Source organism: Oncorhynchus nerka, linkage group LG9b, assembly GCF_034236695.1.
Source record: "Oncorhynchus nerka isolate Pitt River linkage group LG9b, Oner_Uvic_2.0, whole genome shotgun sequence".
Taxonomy (NCBI): domain Eukaryota; kingdom Metazoa; phylum Chordata; class Actinopteri; order Salmoniformes; family Salmonidae; genus Oncorhynchus; species Oncorhynchus nerka.
The window spans coordinates 29,177,923-29,199,213 of NC_088424.1; the positions used below are offsets into that span (position 1 = coordinate 29,177,923).

Genomic DNA, 21,291 nt, shown 5'->3' on the forward strand with positions numbered 1-21,291 from the left:
GAGACATAAAAAGGATCTCTAAGGTCAGGGCGTGACAGATAGAGAAAACCAAGTCTAGATTTAACTTTAACCTGCAGCTTTGAAATGTGCTGAGAGAAGGACAGTGTACCGTCCAGCCATACTCCCAAGTACTTGTATGAGGTGACTACCTCAAGCTCTAAACCCTCAGAGGTAGTAATCACACCTGTGGGGAGAGGGGCATTCTTCTTACCAAACCACATAACCTTTGCTTTGGAGGTGTTCAGAACAAGATTAAGGGCAGAGAAAGCTTTGTTGTTGTGGAGCATTTAACACAAAATCCGGGGAGAGGTCAGCTGAGTATATGACTGTGTCATCTGCATATAAATGGATGAGAGAGCTTCCTACTGCCTGAGCTACGTTGTGTATGTAATTTGAGAAGAGCGTGGGGCTTGGGATCGGGCCTTGGGGTACTCCCTTGGATAAATGCATTCAATCATTTCAAAGATTTTACTGAGTTACAGTTCATGAAAGGAAATCAGTCAATAGAAAAACACTGCTCATAAAAATAAAGGGAACACTTAAACAACACAATGTAACTCCAAGTCAATCACACTTCTGTGAAATCAAACTGTCCACTTAGGAAGCAACACTGATTGACAATACATTTCACATGCTGTTGTGCAAATGGAATAGACAACAGGTGGAAATGATAGGCAATTTGCAAGACACCCCCAATAAAGGAGTGGTTCTGCATGTGGTGACCACAGACCACTTCTCAGTTCCTATGCTTCCTGGCTGATGTTTTGGTCACTTTTGAATGCTGGCGGTGCTTTCACTCTAGTTGAAAGATTAGTGGAATCTGTGTGGGTAGCTGGACAGGTAGGATGACTGACAGTGAAGGTGAACAGGTGGTCACGTGTCAGAGGAATGGATGAGACTGAGGCAGGAATTCCTTTAACCATAAAGTGGTATATTTACTGAGTAGTCTGTGCTGCATCACAAAGGAAACAAATAACATGTATCCAATCAAATTCATAATCAAAGATCAAATCATATCAGTCATTATTAACATAAGTTAGGGAATTCAACAGTCCAGTTCATTAAGAAGTCAATAGTAATCATCCGCGAGTCATTTAGGCTCATAACTATTTATCATAAATCATGAAAGAATACAAACAGTGAATGGTTATACAATCTATAATCCCCATGATCAAAGTCAATCAGTTAGCAAACAATGACGTTTCTCATTTCACGCTTTCAATTGTCTTCATGTGTACATATAATTAATTTCAATACACATGAACCATATCGATTGCATAATTGGCCTATGAGGATCTGTAGGGCCGTGATCATTGACAATTCACATTACACAATATGTTTGAAGCTGCGCTCCAAGCCGCGCTCCGCGGTAATAACTATTAACAGTAACTGAATGGCCCACTCTCCCGATCGCCACAGATAATTCAGAAAGGTAACATGAAAGGTAACAGAGTCGGTGGACTTACGTGGATTCATGGACGCACAGAACTTCTGGATGAGATGGAGTTAAGGAAGAGAAAGCAGCGAGATCAGGCGATGGCAATTTCCTCCTTTTATGGAGTTGAGATCTGTCGGACATTTCCACCTGACCTAATTAAAGCGCCCTGGCCCAGCTGAGTAAATGGCAATGAATTAAAGGATTATTCCACCAACTCCATGGGCCTTTTCTACACTAGTGGTAGCATGAGACGGAGTCTACAACCCACACAAGTGGTTCAGGTAGTGCAGCTCATCCAGGATGGCACATCAATGCGAGCTGTGGCAAGAAGGTTTGCTGTGCCTGTCAGCGTAGGGTCCAGAGCATGGAGGCGCTACCAGGAGACAGGCCAGTACATCAGGAGACGTGGAGGAGGCCGTAGGAGGGCAACAACCCAGCAGCAGGACTGCTACCTCCGCCGTTGTGCAAGGAGGAGCAGGAGGAGCACTGCCAGAGCCCTGCAAAATGACCTCCAGCAGGCCACAAATGTGCATGTGTCTGCTCAAACGGTCAGAAACAGACTCCATGAGGGTGGTATGAGGGCACGACGTCCACAGGTGGGGGTTGTGCTTACAGCCCCACACCGTGCTGGGCGTTTGGCATTTGCCAGAGAACACCAAGATTGGCAAATTCGCCACTGCCGCCCTGTGCTCTTCACAGATGAAAGCAGGTTCACACTGAGCACATGTGACAGAGTCTGGAGACACCGTAAAGAACGTTCTGCTGCCTGCAACATCCTCCAGCATGACCGGTTTGGCGGTGGGTCAGTCATGGTGTGGGGTGGCATTTCTTTGGGGGGCCGCACAGCCCTCCATGAGGTAGCCTGACTGCCATTAGGTACCGAGATGAGATCCTCAGACCCCTTGTGAGACCATATGCTGGTGTGGTTGGCCCTGGGTTCCTCCTAATGCAAGACAATGCTAGACCTCATGTGGCTGGAGTGTGTCAGCAGTTCCTGCAAGAGGAAGGCATTGATGCTATGGACTGGCCCGCCCGTTCCCCAGACCTGAATCCAATTGAGCACATCTGGGACATCATGTCTCGCTCCATCCACCAACGCCACGTTGCACCACAGCCTGTCCAGGAGTTGGCGGATGCTTTAGTCCAGGTCTGGGAGGAGATCCCTCAGGAGACCATCCGCCACCTCATCAAGGAGCATGCCCAGGCGTTGTAGGGAGGTCATACAGGCACGTGGAGGCCACACACACTACTGAGCCTCATTTTGACTTGTTTTAAGGACATTACATCAAAGTTGGATCAGCCTGTAGTGTGGTTTTCCACTTGAATTTTGAGTGTGACTCCAAATCCAGACCTCCATGGGTTGATACATTTGATTTCCATTGATCATTTTTGTGTGATTTTGTTGTCAGCACATTCAACTATGTAAAGGAAAAAGTATTTAATAAGAATATTTCATTCATTCAGATCTAGGATGTGTTATTTTAGTGTTCCCTTTATTTTTTTTGAGCAGTGTACATTCATTAGGCCCTAATCTATGGATTTCACATTACTGGGCAGTGGCACAGCCATGGGTGGGCCTGGGATAGGCCTACCAACTTGGGAGCCAGGCCCACTCACTGGGGAACCAAGCCCAGCCAATCAGAATGAGTTTTTCCCCACAAAAGGGCTTTATTACAGACAGAAATACTCCTCAGCATTGTGATAGATAAAGAAAACCCCTCATCAACAATCACTGTCTCAAGTCTAGAGCATGGAAACCAATTATCATGATACCAGTTCCATTACTGCTGATAGATTTCAATCTCTGCAATTACCTCAGACATACGTCATTATTATGACATACAGTATAACTAATATGTCACGGTGTGACACAACTTATATTAACTTTGGTGAGTTAAGGTTCAATGTAATTATTTTTGCAATATTTGAATAAGACCATGTTGCTTACCTTCTCACCTGGACAGCCCGTGCATGTCCCCTCCCTGAGGCTCAATGATCAGATTTGACGTGATGCCCCAGGGGAAGAAGGGCTGCACAGCGTCCCTATCCCCCGGGTAGAGAGGATTCTGGGGTCTAACGTAGGTGCGGGATCTATCCTGTCCCTGGCCTCTTTTTTCAGCATGTAACCGTTGAGTTGGTGGCTGGCCAGCTGCTTCTTGTACTTGTGTAACTCCAGCATGTCCTCATCCAGCTGGAGGGAACACAAAGCCGTGGGGGTGAAGACAAAACTTCCTCCTCCCTACATGTTGAATGAATGAATGACTGGTTGGCTTCACGCTCAGGATAGGACTGTGGGGTGTAGGAAACTGGGTAAGGGTAGTTTCTCAGGTCTGGTAGACTCTCTCGTTTTGGTCTCTCTCTGTCACCTCTCTGTTTCTCTCTCCTTTTATGATATGGTCTCGTGCCTACTTTCTGCCTCCCAGCTGTTCAGTTGAGTTGTTTTGATATCTTATAAGAGAGCCTCCCTGCAGCATGAGCAGAAGGGTTATTTTTACCCGTCCCTCACATGGCAACTTTGTTTCCCCTGGTAGACACCAGCCAAAGTGTCAACCATGTCGCCACTACTGTTCTGTGTCAAAAGACTCTCAAAAGAAGAAACTGTTTGAACCAGTGTGTTATTGGTAACATCTACAATTTGAGCCACAATATCATATACGATTTTAAAGGTAATAAAATCACATTTGTGTATTTTCATTGGTTAGTATTACTGTTGCAGGGCAAAGCCACTTTGTGTTTTGACCCAGTGGCTGGGCTTACACCACACACTACAATAACAGACAGGGTGAAAATAACACATGGTCAAGTACCTTCTTTCTACATGGGACTCAATGGATGGTGAACTCATCCCCATAGCAACCAGCAGGGTCTTTTAGTTCACTGTAGTGAATCTACTGCAAATGCAAAACCTTACTCCAGTGCTATACTGTAGCTAACAGTTTATTCTAATGACACAAGTAATGTCACAACAAGTGCCATGCAACAGACATATTACATGTCATCTTTGGTGATATAACTACAATGGTTAAATGGCACTATTTTGACATTTACTGTATGACTAATAAGATCATGTTGAAATACTCATTGACTTTTCTTCTGCTTTGTATTTGATCAGGGATATATCCATCCATTCACCCCAAAGCAAAATGACAAGATACAATCACTAACTCTATAGTGGCATAGTTGGTGAAAGGTTTGTAAAAATGTGTATTTTAGCCCACTATATTTGTGGCCATAAACACTCTCTGTATCCACATGACTTCTACATTTAAAGAACATTAGGCTGAACGAGTGGCTTGGACACCGCTGGTTCACTCAACCCCACGGGTAGTAGTGTTATGATGGTAGAGGGACAGCACACAATTAAGCCTCTTAAAGTCTACTCAGTACTCAGTACATCTGACACACATTTTCTTTGAAGGATAAACCTTCAATTTCTCAGACTGGAATACACTGTGCTTGCCCATCATTAACACGTAGGGCTACTTACTGTACCTTGAGGTTTTTAATAGTAAAGATGGGTTTATTTGAGTGGCAGGTGTGTCTTTGTGGAGTGAAATCTAAAGATAATTTTTAACTACCACAGACATTTTGAAATTATAGTTAAAATAATTAGCATTTAATTGTTCTAGCAGCCTGGGGTTTGTTTGACAGTTTACATGATTATGTCTGTGTATAGATTATAGTAGTTTGTTGGGTTCTCTACAATTGCTGACTGCTTGTGTGTTCTTAGAGAGAAAAAATAGATTTATACTAATCTGAATTGCACTAGTACTTGTGGAAGAACTCATGATGGTATTTTGGAGTACCTTTTCTTCTCATTCTCTTTTCTATCAGAAAACATTGACTCACATTCGCATCTTATACTATACCTTAATGACAAGTCTGGTATATGGAAATCAATGCCATTTGTTTCATGTTACAGTTTGGGGGTAATAGATGGCACATTAAACTGAAGGCGTCTCTAAGAGTTTTGACTTTGCAAACACACATTACTAGAGAGACTGGGAATATTGTTTTCTGCTGCTGGAGTGGAGTACATCCTTTTAAATGATACCCATAATGAGTTTATAATATGCATCTGGGCTACCTCCTCTCTACTTTGATGTCTTCCAAATGGCCCGGGTGTCATCAGCAAAACATGTAGGCACTTTCCCGCCTCATTGACTCCCAAATGTATTTTAAATATCATTCCTGGTAACGCAATTATTTAAAACGCTGAACTAAACACTTACTAATGGGGAAAAAGACAGTGACTTCGATAAATTCATTTCTCAAATGGTGGGCATTCTTTTTTTCACTGAAGTGGGGGACGACAGAAACACATCTATGTGGTAACCCTCCCTGCCCTTATAGCCCCCCTGTGGACATTCTAAATATTTTGACTTCCTCACCGTTTTTTTATCAGTAGCTATCTGTACGGGGCTTCTGCATTGTGGTCAACCTCCTCAAAATGACAGAGACTGGACATATTGAAAACAGCTAATGACCTAATGTGTCTCTGGCTCGCTTCATTTATGCAATTAGTTCCCTCTGATTACCAGGCTCTTAATGCTGTTTTGAGTACTACTAACTATGGAATCATGCCGTTACACAGTGGAGGGAATTAAACTAGCTATAGCCCTCCCTGCCTCCCGATAGTATGTTCATGAGAACATAATGGAAAGTACACAGTAGTTACAGAAATATTATACTGAACAAAAATATAAATGCAACATGTGAAGTGTTGGTCCCATAAGCTGAAATAAAAGATCCCAGAAATGTTCCATATGCAGAAAAAGCTTATTTCTCTCAAATGTTCACAAATTTGTTTACATCCTTGTTAGTGAGCATTTTTTATTTGCCAAGATAATCCATCCACATAAACAGCATGATCATTACACTGGTGCACCTTGTGCTGAGGACAATAAAATGCCACTCTAAAATGTGCAGTTTTGTCACAACACAATGCCACAGATGTCTCAAGTAGAGGGAGCGTGGACAACACAATTGGTGTACTGATTGCAGCAATGTCCACCAGAGTTGTTGCCAGAGAATTTTTTATTTTTATTTATTTAACTAGGCAAGTCAGTTAAGAACAAATTCTTATTTTCAATGACTGCCTAGGAACAGTGGATTAACTGCCTTGTTCAGGGGCAGAACGACAGATTTTTACCTTGTCAGCTCGGGGATTCGATCTTGCAACCTTTCGGTTACTTGTCCAACACTAACCACTAGGCTACCTGTCACCTCCAACATTGTTTTAGAGAATTTGGCAGTGTCCAACCGGCCTCACAACCACAGACCGACCATGTGTAACAACACCAGCCCTGGACCTCCACATCCGGCTTCTTCACCTGCGGGATCGTCTGAGACCAGCCACCTGGACAGCTAATGAAACTGAGGAGTATTTCTGTCTGTAATAAAGCCCTTCGTAAGGAAAGTCATTAGTAATGAAAGTGGAACAAAATACATTACCACTGTGAATGGAAAATAAGTAATGGTTGGTTACTATATACTTAAAAATTAAGGTGTTACTAGTGGTTTAGATTTTTTTGTAGTAGCATCTTAAAATGATTTACAAAATAAATATGAGTGTAAAAAGAAAAGCAAAGGAACCCTTGAACCATATAATTCTGGAATGCAGTTCAATTATGGAACTACTCTTCCCTATAGCAATCCGTAAACCAACTTGCCCACCTCTTGATATCCAACTTCTTCCCAAAATAATTACTTATATAAAAAGCATGTGTCCAAACCTTTCTGGAGACTAACGTATCTTGTAACAACAGGCCACAGCCCACCAGATAATAACAGCAGAAACACTGCTGATTTATGAAACATGAATGGACAAAAAGTCCAAAGATGCCACAAAATATAGAAATGTAAGGGTGTGTATTGGGTATGGAGTTATGGTTGGTATTTGATGTTGTTTGAAGGTCTACATAGACAACTGCACATTTTAGTGTGGCCTTTTATTGTCCTCAGCACATGGTGCACCTCTGTAATTATCACACTGTTTAATCAGCTTCTTGATATGCCGCACCTGTCAGGTGGATGGATTATCTTGGCAAAGGAGAAATGCTCACTAACATGGATGTAAAAAAAATTGTGCACAAAATGTGAGAGAAATAATATTTGTGTGTGTATCGAAAACTTCTGGGATCTTTTATTTCAGCTTATGAAACATGGGACCAACACTTTACATGTTGCGTTTATATTTTTGTTCAGTATAGATTAGCATTCCTGAAACATTATTTTGTTGAAATATAATTAGCCTAATTTCTCAGATCATATTGATTGCACCGAAATTGTACATTTAAATTTATAGGATTCAAATAATATTCAATAAATATATTACCCAACATTCGAATTGAATCAAACTTCTTCCTATCAATGAGTAAGACTTGAGGAATATTTTTTGTTGTTGTTGTCAAATGCCACCTATGGACACCCACACCCCATGTCAATCCCACCCCAACAACCAGTATACAGTATCAGTTCTCTGTTTGAGTATACAAGCTGTGGCTTGGAGTATTGCTTCTCCATACTATGTCATGTATTCCCTGTGAATCTGGTCATTAGTAATTGAAGTCGCTTGCATTATTTACCATGAAGTAGTGTGTACCAGATTGACCATTAGATGCCACTGTTCCTGCTATACCGCTACACTTACACATTTTTGCAGTCTTGTATGTTTTTTTCAATAGATCACAACATTTCCTTTGCAAATTTGGGTAGAAAACCAATAGATTTGGCTCATTACTAAAATAAATTGTATAGTAATCCTCACAATTCAAGCCAGTACTCCATGAAAGCAATTCAATCTGTCCTTCTCTTAGCAACCTAATGCTTATACCCTTATACCCTGTTGGTGGCTTTTTGTAATTTTTTTATTCCTCGTGTCTTATTCAATAGTAGGAAGAACTTTGGTTCAAATCAGATTTTGGGTACTATATTAATTTAATATTATCTGAATCCTATCAATTAAAATGGCCGATTTGGGTGCAATCAATTAGGTTAATTTCTCCGAGATAAAATACAATAATGTTTCAGGAATGCCAATCTTGATGTTTCTAACTACAGAAACAACTTCAGAACAATCTGAGATGGTGGGTGTCATGGCTTGCTGAAATTACATGGAATGACTCATTGTGAACCTGTGGTTTTTCACTCATCTAAAGACCTATTTAGTCATAAGTGGTGACCATGGAAACAGGGCGGGGAACGAGGGGTTAATTGGGCCCTTTAACAGGTTATTATAGTGGAGTTACACACTGCTCAAAAGAATGAAGGGAACACTTAAACAACACAATGTAACTCCAAGTCAATCATACTTCTGTGAAATCAAACTGTCCACTTAGGAAGCAACACTGATTGACAATACATTTCACATGCTGTTGTGCAAATGGAATAGACAACAGGTGGGAATTATAGGCATTTAGCAAGACAACCCCAATAAAGGAGTGGTTCTGCAGGTGGGGACCACAGACCACTTCTCAGTTCCTATGCTTCCTGGCTGATGTTTTGGTCACTTTTGAATGCTGGCGGTGCTTTCACTCTAGTGGTAGAATGAGACGGAGTCTACAACCCACAGAAGTGGCTCAGGTAGTGCATCCAGGATGGCACATCAATGCGAGATGTGGCAAGAAGGTTTGCTGTGTCTGTCAGCGTAGTGTCCAGAGCATGGAGGCGCTACCAGGAGACAGGCCAGTACATCAGGAGACGTGGAGGAGGCCGTAGGAGGGCAACAACCCAGCAGCAGGACCGCTACCTCCACCTTTGTGCAAGGAGGAGCAGGAGGAGCACTGCCAGAGCCCTGCAAAATGACCTCCAGCAGGCCACAAATGTGCATGTGTCTGCTCAAACGGTCAGAAACAGACTCCATGAGGGTGGTATAAGGGCCCAACGTCCACAGGTGGGGGTTGTGCTTACAGCCTAACACCGTGCAGGATGTTTGGCATTTGCCAGAGAACACCAAGATTGGCAAATTCGCACCTGGCGCCCTGTGCTCTTCACAGATGAAAGCAGGTTCACACTGAGCACATGTGACAGACGTGACAGTCTGGAGACGCCATGGAGAACGTTCTGCTGCCTGCAACATCCTCCAGCATGACCGGTTTGGCGGTGGGTCAGTCATGGTGTGGGGTGGCATTTCTTTGGGGGGCCGCACAGCCCTCCATGTGCTCGCCAGAGGTAACCTGACTGCCATTAGGTGCCGAGATGAGATCCTCAGACCCCTTGTGAGACCATATGCTGGTGTGGTTGGCCCTGGCTTCCTCCTAATGCAAGACAATGCTAGACCTCATGTGGCTGGAGTGTGTCAGCAGTTCCTGCAAGAGGAAGGCATTGATGCTATGGACTGGCCCGCCCGTTCCCCAGACCTGAATCCAATTGAGCACATCTGGGACATCATGTCTCGCTCCATCCACCAACGCCACGTTGCACCACAGACTGTCCAGGAGTTGGCGGATGCTTTAGTCCAGGTCTGGGAGGAGATCCCTCAGGAGACCATCCGCCACCTCATCAAGGAGCATGCCCAGGCATTGTAGGGAGGTCATACAGGCACATGGTGGCCACACACACTACTGAGCCTCATTTTGACTTGGTTTAACCTCTTCAATCTATGGGTGCGCTATGTCATTATTGGATAAAAAGACGTGCCCGTTTTAAGCACAATATTTTGAGACGAAAAGATGCTCGACTATGCATGGAATTGACAGCCTTGGAAAGACAAAACTCTGACGTCTCCAAAACTGCAAAGATATTATCTGTGCGTGCCCCAGAACTAATGCAACAGGCGAAACCAAGATGAAGTTTCATACAGGAAATGCCCCAGATTCTGAAGGCGCTGTGTTCCAATGTCTCCTTATATGGCTGTGAATGCGCCAGGAATGAGCCTGCGTTTTAATGACTTAATATATATATATATATATTTTTTCCCTCCCCAAATGTGATGAACAAAACGGAGCGATTAGTCGACACCAAATACTGTTTTTTGTAAAAACGGAACATTTGCTATCTACCAGAGTCTCCTCATTGAAAACATCTGAAGTTCTTCAAAGGTAAATTATTTTATTTGAATTCTTTACTGTTTTTTGTGGAAAATGTTGCATGCTGAATGCTAGGCTTAATGCAATGCTAGGCTATCAATACTCTTACACAAATGCTTGTTTAGCTATGGTTCAAAAGCATATTTTGAAAATCTGAGATGACAGTGTTGTTAACAAAAGGCTAAGCTTGAGAGCAAATAGATTAATTTCATTTCATTTGCGATTTTCATGAATAGTTAACGTTGTGTTATGCTAATGAGCTTACACAATCCTGGATACAGTTTTTTTTTTGTAGCTATACGTGACGCAGAAAACGGAGCAATTTGTCCTAAACAAATAATCTTTCAGGAAAAACTGAACATTTGCTATCTGAGAGTCTCCTCATTGAAAACATCCGAAGTTCTTCAAAGGTAAATGATTTTATTTGAATGCTTTTTCTGTTTTTTGTGGAAAATGTTGCCTGCTGAATGCTAACGCTAAATGCTACGCTAAATGCTACGTTAGCTATCAATACTGTTACACAAATGCTTGTTTTGCAATGGTTGAGAAGCATATTTTGAAAATCTGAGATGACAGTGTTGTTAACAAAAGGCTAAGCTTGAGAGCAAATAGATTAATTTCATTTCATTTGCGATTTTCATGAATAGTTAATGTTGCGTTATGGTAATGAGCTTGAGGCTGTAGTCACGATACCGGATCCGGGATGGCTCGACGCAAGAAGTTAAGGACATTTACATCAAAGTTGGATCAGCCTGTAGTGTGGTTTTCCACTTGTTGAGTGTGACTCCAAATCCAGACCTCCATGGGTTGATAAATTTGATTTCCATTGATAATTTTTGTGTGATTTTGTTGTCAGCACATTCAACTATGTAAAGAAAAAAGTTTTTAATAAGAATATTTCATTCAATCAGATCTAGGATGTGTTATTTTAGTGTTCCCTTAATTTTTTTGAGCAGTGTATATTTCTATTCCTATATACAATTACCATTAACCTGGCACTTCCCATGTGCACTTTCACTTTATTATAGAGTTCCTATTGTGCCATTGTAGCCTAGGCCTATAATGCATTTGGATCACCATGTGACACACTATATGCCTCCCTCCGCGTAAGCTCTTCTTTGAGGGGCCATTATGGGCCACAAATGCCTGATGATGACAACAAAGGCAGGGATGTCCATCGAAGTCCTTAAAGAAGAGTCTAACCCGAGACATGCCGGATGCAGTCCAACCAACCTGTCCCCATCTCATCACTTTGCTGCTAGAAACATTAGGGGGAACAAAAATGAATTTGAATTGTTGGTTGATGGAAGCTCTGTACCATTCTGTGAAGGCATGATTACTTTCACCCCCTTCTAAACCCTAAACCCACTACCTAGCCTCTGTAATGTATAGTGTGTCGTTACGGATTCCAATTGTCTCCTCCTATAACGACCTGATCGCCATGCACGCAAATAGCCCCTGCTTCATTATGACAATTGAGAGGTTCATATTTCAACCTAATAGTCCCTCTATAACTTTAACCATATATCACAACCTCATTTCATTGCAAGTGCAGTTAATACGCGCTTCCCCGCCAAGTGGAACATTTTCTAATGATGCAGCTCTCTCTCGCACCAAAACAAGGCAGGCGAGCCCAGTGCTTCTGCATCAGTCACTAATGTACCCATCCATAATGTGTTTATAACACTCCCTAAAGGAGACAGCAATGGGTACAAAGAGCTAGGAGAGTGAGGCAAAGTCCAGGGCTGGAGTAAGTATCTTAAGGGGTTAGGGGGGTTGTTATACCCAGGCAGTCGCACAAATGGCTATAATGATAATTTACAAAAACACTACTGGCCATGCTAGCTATTATTGATAGCATCAGATCACACCCGTGGTAATAGGTCCATAGATATCATTAGCAATATATCAGGAAAAAACATCTGAGATGGATACCATGAGTGTGACAGAGGGGAGAAGGAACTGTCTGGTATACAAGCCCATTAACAATGAATGCTGCTCGACTTTCTGGGCTGTTGATAAGGGTAATAGTTATTTTATATAAATAACCCATAGAAGTATGTCAGGATGTAAACATTATCCTAATTGTATAGACTTCCATTTCCTCCTAATTAGACTTCAGTGTTATTATGCAGTAATCAGACTATTCAGCAAATTCACATCTTATGATTATAGTCTAGATGTGTAATGTTTAATTTGAAAATGTAAGCATAAGGCTGTATCCCTTGCATTCCCTTTGGATGGTCTTCCACTTTCAACGTCAGCAGCTCAGAGGCCAAGGCCAAATTGGGCTGCATTTAGACAGGTAAATCAATTCTGATCTTTTTAATTCACTAATATGTCTTTTGACCAATCAGAACTTTTGCCAATAATTGGGTTAAAGATCAGAATTGGGATGCCTGTGTAAACACTTTATGACATGCCCCCCCTACCGGTCCACTCTAATCAAGCACTGATTTAGTCCTAGGACACCAGGTGTGTATTTCAGTTTGAACAGAAACCAGGTTACAAACTTCATAGTGTATGAGTTAAATACCCCTGATATAGATCTTTAATAAATTGCCCTCTATATTGGGGCAAAAAGGACTGGTGTAGCACTAGGGGGAAAATATCTAAATTGGGAGGAAACACTGCTCTAGATGATCTTTTACCAGAACATCTACACATACTATGCTGTACCTTACAGTTTTTGTATCATAGTATAGCATTAACTTGCAATACTCCATTTATACTTAGTATAGCTTGAGCAAAACAGCCACCTGCACTTATAGCTTATTTACATTAGATAGCCCATGTATTAGATATGTGCAGTTACATAAATTGAGCTACCTGCACAGGGTCTAGGTAGAGGCTGCCAATGTTGTGATAAGGGTATTCATGGTCTGACTGAAAATAACAAAATATAACTAGAGTAATAGTCCCATCTAGTGGCAAAAAATGAATTGCAGAAACATTTAATCATGGGGAACCCCCCAAAAATATCAATTTAGTGCATTTATTTTCCAAAAATAATGATTCAACTTAAACTTGGTGCATCCATAGCCTTAATTGCATTCTTGCAGCATTTGAGGCACTCATTTTCTACTTTGAACTAGTGTATTTGGTGACAGCTTTGGTGCCCTCTGACACAGCGTGCTTGGCCAGCTCTCCAGGTAGCAAGAGTCGGACTGCGGTCTGTACCTCTCGGCTGGTGATGGTTGAGCGTTTGTTGTACTGGGTCAGACGAGATGCCTCAGTTGCAATGCGCTCAAATACGTCATTGACGAAGGAATTCATTATGCTCATTGCTCTGCTGGAGATGCCAGTGTCAGGATGGACCTAGAGACAAAGAACACATGTCATCAAGTTGAAAACTAGAGCAAGTAGTTAGTGCTGGGGGGGTCTAAGCTGACATATATTGAAATGTTTTAAGGTCATACCATGGATCATTTAGATAGATTTGGAATTTTAAAGACCCCTTTAGGTACACAAAATAAATTTGGCCTTTACTAGACTACAGAAACTAACAGCACAAAAAAAAAAAACTTATAGGATACTTCAACCTTTGAGTTAACACATTTAACACCTTATTTGTGGGCATAAACCACCATCATGTTCACGAGTCTCCCCTTTCTATACGGTGTTCGTATTAGTTTGTGTCCCAAACGTCTAGCAGCTCAACGTTTTCACGAGAAGGCAGATTTTCAGGATGTCTCCTGGTCTGAGAAACAGCGCTGAAGCTCTGCCACTTTCCACCACAGACGTGGAAGGGTGACAAAATAAAAAGTCGATTGAGACGCAGCCCATGCAAAAACAGATATCGATCAGTTTAAAAGACTTGGATGGAAATTTTATTTTTGGTACTTAGAATGAGGCAGCGGTGCCTCAAACTACGGGGTTAAAATATCATATTGATAGGATAGATCTGCAAAAATAAAAACATTATCTCGTCACCAGCCTAATTGCGCATGGGCGAAACTTAAGGTCTTTAAAACGAGACTAAGTAACAATAAAAAAATACATGAAAGCACATTTTCCGACACTTACCTGCTTCAAAACTTTATAGATATACACTGCATAAGTCTCTCTCCGCTTGGCTTTTCTTTTAGTCTTTTTCTCCCCGACTGCCTTTCCCTTCTTCTTGGTTACATCGTTACTCATTTCTGAAACTGTGCATACAACAGTAATTTAAGTGATAAGTCTCGATTTAAACAGTACATTGTCTTAATAAGGTAGACGTTTGTTTATGTTTAAGACCTACCTCTAGATACAGCGCAACCGTGATTATATGTCTAATGCTGTCAACACTGTTGTTATCTAGTCATCTGTCATTTCCACCTCAACAAGCTGTAACAACCTGTTTTTAAGTGGCCATTAATTAATGGACAGCTCACGTGGTGTCCATGCAGGTGCAGCGTATTAAAAAATCAGCCTGTCATTCATGCACGGTCCACTGGGGGTCGTTCGTGCACCAGCATTGTACGTGTCAATACGCATTGCATCAACAACAGTCATCATCAGCTCGTGATTGAGATTTTAGAGTACAAGTAAATTCATTTTCTTGTAGAATGACGACAGTGGTCACACTTTCCTCAGCAATTTACACAGTGCCTAATGGTCCTTGACTGTGTGTATAACTGGTTATGAAAATTTTACTTTCAGCCTTGCAAATTGGCTGAATATTTTTGTTACCATTTGAAAGACTCCTGTATTCTGTATTTTCAGGAAACACCAAAGGCAGCATGTAATCACACAAGGTATCCTACATTAGGCTCCTGAGTGGCTCAAAGGTCTAAGGCACTGCATCTCAGTGCTAGAGGCGTCAGGGTAGACACTGACTCAATCCCAGGCTGTATCACAATCAGCCATGATCGGGAGTCCCATAGTGCGGCACACTTACTTACGCTCAATATGCAAATAATGTATGTCACAATTATACTGAACAAAAATCAAATCGCAACAATTTCTAAGATTTTACTCAGTCAATTGAAATACATGAATTAGGCCCTAATCTATGGATTTCACATGACTGGGAATACAATTATGCATCTGATGGTCACAGGTACAAAAAAGGTAGGGTCATGGATAAAAAAAACAGTCAGTATCTGCTGTGACCACCATTTGCCTCAGGCAGGGCGACACATCTCCTTCGCGTAGAGTTGATCAGGCTGTTGATTGTGGCCTGTGGAATGTTGTCCAACTCCTCTTCAATGGTTGTGCAAAGTTGCTGGATATTGGCGGGAACTGGAACGCTGCCATACACGTCAATCCAGAGCATCCCAAACATGCTCAATGGGTGACATTGAATAACTGGGAAATGTTCAGCTACCAGGAATTGTGTTCAGATCCTTTTGACATGGGGCCATGCATTATCATGCTGAAACATGAGGTGATGGTGGCGGATGAATGACATGTCACAGTATCTCTGTGCATTCAAATTGCGATCGATGAAATGCAATTGTGTTCATTGTCCGTAGCTTATGCTTGCCCATACCATAACCCCACAGCCACCATGGGGCACTCTCTTCACAACATTGACATCAGCAAACTGCTTGCAGTAACATCTGTGTCTGTCAGAAAACGGTTTCAATACAGTCAAGGAAATGATCTTACAACCACAGAAAGGTTTGATCATAACCTTCATGTACCATTCCGTGTTTAATTCACCACTATCTAAAGAGGGTCTTTGCAGTTAGTGAGAATTAAATCCATTTGACACTTCAGATGGCAAATCACCTGTCTTGTATATTGTGAGTCTCTGATAAGGTCTTTGTGACGAATAACATATGCTTGATGTCCATATGTGGCCTTGTCATATCTCCCAGCTCATATCACAGGATTTCAGAGCTTGTCTGTTGATGTGAGTCCATGTGTCTGTCATTGCAGGAATTGGACAGTTTCATCATATGCAGTTTACATTTTTTTACTTTGAAGGATAGACTTTCTAGCCTGGCGTGTAGGAGTGTTTGGCCAGTAACTTAAAGTTTGCTGGATCGAATCCCCCAGCTGACAAGGTAAAAATCTGTCGTTCTAAGCAAGGCAGTTAACCCACTGTTCCCCGGGCGCCGTGGATGTTGATTAAGGCAGCCCTCCGCACCTCTCTGATTCAGAGGCGTTGGGTTAAATGTGGAAGCTGCAGTAAGTTGTACAACTGACTAGGTATCCCCCGTGCCAGTGCTAACAGGGTTGTGACTAGATGGAGTACAGCTACGACTGGAAGTTGCTTTTTGTATCATGTTAGGAGAGCTTACTCTATCCCTAACTTTAACCTAGTTCTCCTAACCTGCTATGTTAATTCTCCTAACCTGCTGGGAAAAGTAACTTCCGGTTGTAGCTGTATGCTACCTAGTCAAAACTCAGTAACAGCTTCATCAAGTACAAAGTTAGTGCTAAATGAGCAATGAGCTTATTATTCCAAACCTTGAACAAGCTTATTTGATTTCTTCCACACACTTTGGAGAGATTTAATTAAATGTATTTTGATCAATGTAGTGTCCTCTCCTGGCTGCTACAATTAGCAATCTCTTATTAGCTGTTTCTTCCAGACCGTCGTGATGCTTAAGCCTCCCTGCAGTAGATTGCCATGGAGCACAGGTCTCAGACCTTAGCTCTTGCTAATTACTTGGGGTTATTTTCTCCAGAAGCACACAACAGCATCCATTATATTTCGTCAGCTGTGTGTAACTGAGGGTGTTCAGTGAATCACACTCGCTTGATGAGTAGCCACGTTGCCTAAGACCTCAAGACTTGTGTAAGTTCAGGCTTTAGCTCAGTGAGCTAACACAGTATTGTGTGGTGCAAGAAATCCAGGTCCAAAGACCCATGTTATTCACATGTGGAATAAAAATGGAACATTAAGTCCTTATCTCAAACAATATCATCATTCAATGTCAATGACCTCAGTCATGTATACAGTAGGGGAGATGTGCAAACCACCATCTATACACACTTTTTACTCTTGTATATTTCTCAGCATCAGTATATCTTACAAGACTCTACAACATTAATAGAAAGACCAAGGCTTTGGATTGAAATACGAACCCTTTTTATCCTCATATCTTATTCCAACATGAAGTTATAAGCCATCAAACACACTCTGTCCACTTGTGACAAGCAGCCTAATCACAGGGCTGGTTGTCACAGAGGATGGGGTTGGTTGTCACAATGTTTGCTGGTAGCTTATTCCTTTTGTAACAGGAAGTGAGGCAATATAGTATACAGTGTCTTTGAAAGATTTTCTTTGAATGAATCATATTCCTAACAAAATTCAGCATTTTATGCCTTAAGAACAACATATGACATTTGAGTGTCATATGTGTGTGTATTTGTGTGTTTGCACACACGTGTACATGCGTTTGACAGAAAACATATGTGAGAGAGAGAGGAAACCAACCCAGATAGCACAGATACCTCTGTCCAACAGATGTATACATGATGCATCGGGAAGATGCAGTTTAGACATAGTTTGCTAAGTGGCAAGACATCTCATATTAGAATACCTACATTCTAAATTCTACAGTTCTACATCGGCCAGGCATCAATATCCTATTTTGATCCCTCGGCAAACGCTCTCCACACTACATATTCCTAACACATTTTGATATGTTGTAGTGCTGAGTGATTAGTGCTTTTTGAAGTTGGTTCAGTTTTGGTTTTGATTATATTTTTGTAGACATTTAATGCACTATGCATTATGTGGGATGAATGCTGTAACAACACAGGATAAAACAACTAATAAAGGTCCCATAATGGTAGTGACTGCCAATTACTGCTTATCACTTATTCACCAACATTTATTCACATGACTTTAATTAAAATATTTCAGTTGTTGTGTATACAATGTACAAAAAATTAGGAACACCTGCTCTTTCCGTGACTGACCAGGTGAATCCAGGTGAAAGCTATGATTCATTATTGATAGCAACTCTTAAATCCACTTCAGTCAGTGTAGATGAAGGGGAGGAGACAAACGGATGCTAATTAAGATGCTAGTTACCACATTGCTTGACCTCGAAATAGGTTTGGAATCAGTGGAGGCTGCTGAGGGGAGGAGGGCTTATTATAATGGCTGGAATGGAGCGAATGGGATGGTGTATTTTGATATATTTGATACCGATCCACTCATTCCGCTCCAACCATTACCACAAGCCCGTCCTCCCCAATTAAGGTGCCACCAACCTCCTGTGTTTGGAATGTAGTGGCACTGGTAATCACCCTGTACAATATGGTTATGATGGAGTGGATAGTGACAACCAACCCCGCATTCTATGTGACACAACTGTGGCAACCCCCCCCCCCCCATGCTAATGAACATGCTAGTTGTCACATGCTATTTGACCTAGCAACTCAGCAACTCAAGGATACTCAAATACAGTACCAGTCAAAAAATTCTACATTGTAGAATAATAGTGAAGACATCAAAACTATGAAATAACACACAAGGAATCTTGTAGTAACCAAAAAAAGTGTTAAACAAATCTAAAAATATATTTTCTTCAAAGTAGCCACCCTTTGCCTTGATGGCAGCTTTGCATACTCTTGGCATTCTCTCAACCGGCTTCATGATGAATGCTTTTCCAACAGTCTTGAAGGAGCTCCCACATATGCTGAGCTCCCACATATGCAGTCCAACTCATCCCAAACCATCTCAATTGGGTTGAGGTCGAGTGATTGTGGAGGCCAGGTCATCTTAGCGCATGCTGGTTTTTGAGACTGCACTTGAAAAAACTTCTTGACATTTTCCATATTGACTGACCTTCATGTCTTAAAGTAATGATGGACTGTTGTTTCTTGGTCTTTTACCAAATAAGGCTATCTTCTGTATCCCACTCCTACCTTGCCACAACACAACTGATTGGCTCAAACACATTAAGAAGGAAAGAAATTCCACAAATGAACTTTTAACAATGCACACCTGTTAATTGAAAGGCATTCCAGGTGACTAACTCATGAAGCTGGTTGAGATAATGCCAAAAGTGTGCAAAGCTGTCATCAAGGAAAATGGTGTCTACTTTGAAGAATTTCAAATCTCAAATATTTTTGATTTGTTTAACACTTGTTTGGTTACTACATGATTCCACTTGTGCTATTTCATGGTGTTGATGTCTTCACGATTATTCTATAATGTCGAAAACAGTAAAAATAAAGAAAAACACTTGAATGAGTAGGTGTATCCAAACTTTTGACTGGTACTGATTGTTTGTAATATAGCTCTCCCTTTCCTCTTTTCAACAAACATAATTGTTCATGTATACTCCCAAAGTTAAACATTTATAAAGAAAATATCAAGACATATGATTTTTACTTTCACATATGAAAAACACTGGAATTCACCTCATCTCAATGTTTTATCAAGCTGATATGAATTGACCAGGTGGATGAGTTCTTCCAAAGAATTCACAAATTTTAACCTTAAACTTATTACACAGCACCTTTTAGATTGGCAGTAATAAGAATTGTGAGACAACCAACCCCGGTCTCCCCTACACACAATAAAGCTGCCATTGATATAATAATAATCATTTGGAGGGTGCTTATATTTGTCCTATTTCACACATGTACAAGTGTGTATTATACACGTGTGAATTGTAAATGTGTTTTTTTTTCATATCTCAACTCTCCCTGAGACACCCTCAGAGAGTGGGGTCATGGCCAGGGTCAGCCATTATCAATGAAGACCCTGGTTTGTACTGGACCAGACCCTCCACTGAAGGACATGCTCTTTGTGTTGTTATACGTATCCAAGTATAACTTTAACGAGTCGGACGTGAAGAATTTACTTCAGACACCGACAAGGCCCAAATCCCAGTCATTCGCATGAGAAAGAGACAGAGATATCGGGGATGTAGGTTGGAATGCCTTGTAAGGATCCGACGGCTAGTGGGTAATCTGCCTCTACCATCAGTCCTGTAAGCCAATTATTGGATAACAAAATAGACGAGCTACCATCACGAATACAACGGGACATACTGTAATATCTTATGTTTCACCGAGTCGTGGCTGAACGACAACATGGATAAAATACAGCTGGCGGGTTTTACGCTGCATCGGCAAGATAGAACAGCTGCCGCCGGTAAGACAAGGGTTGGTGTCTGTGTATATTTCTAAACAACAGCTGGTGCACGAAATCTAATATTAAGGAAGTCTCAAGGTTTTTCTCGCCTGAGGTGGAGTATCTAATGATAAGCTGTAGACAACACTATTTGTTTTTCATAGCTGTTTATTTACCACCACAAACCGATGCTGGCACTAAGACCACACTCAATGAGCTGTATAAGGCCATATGCAAACAGGAAAATGCTCATCCAGAGGCGGTACTCCTAGTGGCCGGGGACTTTAATGCAGGGAAACTTAAATTAGTTTTACCAGCATGTTAAATGTGCAACCAGAGAAGAAAAAACTCTGGACCACCTTTACTCCATACACAGAGGTACATACAAAGCTCTCCCTCGTCCTCCATTGGGCAAATTTGACCATAATTATATACTCCTGATTCCTGCTTACAAGTAAAAACTAAAGCAGGAAGCACCAGTGACTCGGTCTATAAAGAAGTGGTCAGATGAAGCAGATGCTAAGCTACAGGACTGTTTTGCTAGCACAGACTGGAATATGTTCCAGGATTCTTCTGATGGCTTTGAGGAGTACACCACATCAGTCACTGGCTTCATCAATAAGTGCATCGATGACTTCATCCCCACAGTGACCGTACGTACATACCCTAACCAGAAGCCATGGATTACAGGCAACATCTGCTCTGAGCTAAAGGGTAGAAATGCTGCTTTCAAGGAGTGGGACTCTAACTCAATTATACAATTATAAGAAATCCCACTATGCCCTCCAACGAAC

General features: G+C 41.5%; 1 protein-coding gene across 1 annotated transcript; it reads right to left on the minus strand.

Annotated features, from left to right (window-relative positions):
- Positions 1 to 13,405: 13,405 nt before the first annotated feature.
- On the minus strand, positions 13,406 to 14,795 carry zgc:92591 (uncharacterized protein LOC436997 homolog). The gene is made up of 3 exons (XM_029641908.2): positions 14,708 to 14,795; positions 14,494 to 14,615; positions 13,406 to 13,785 (listed from the first exon to the last, which is right to left on the minus strand). Exons 2-3 carry the CDS (start codon positions 14,605 to 14,607, stop codon positions 13,549 to 13,551), a joined length of 351 nt encoding a protein of 116 aa, XP_029497768.1. The 5' UTR covers positions 14,608 to 14,615; positions 14,708 to 14,795; the 3' UTR covers positions 13,406 to 13,548.
- Between the last annotated feature and the right edge of the window lie 6,496 nt (positions 14,796 to 21,291).

Excerpts from the sequence above, each read along its gene's own strand:
- zgc:92591 (XM_029641908.2), bottom strand. The coding sequence starts at position 14,607 with ATGAGTAACGATGTAACCAAGAAGAAGGGAAAGGCAGTCGGGGAGAAA. Across the intron at positions 13,786-14,493 it reads TCTATAAAGTTTTGAAGCAG|GTCCATCCTGACACTGGCAT; the intron begins GTAAGTGTCGGA and ends CTTTGTCTCTAG.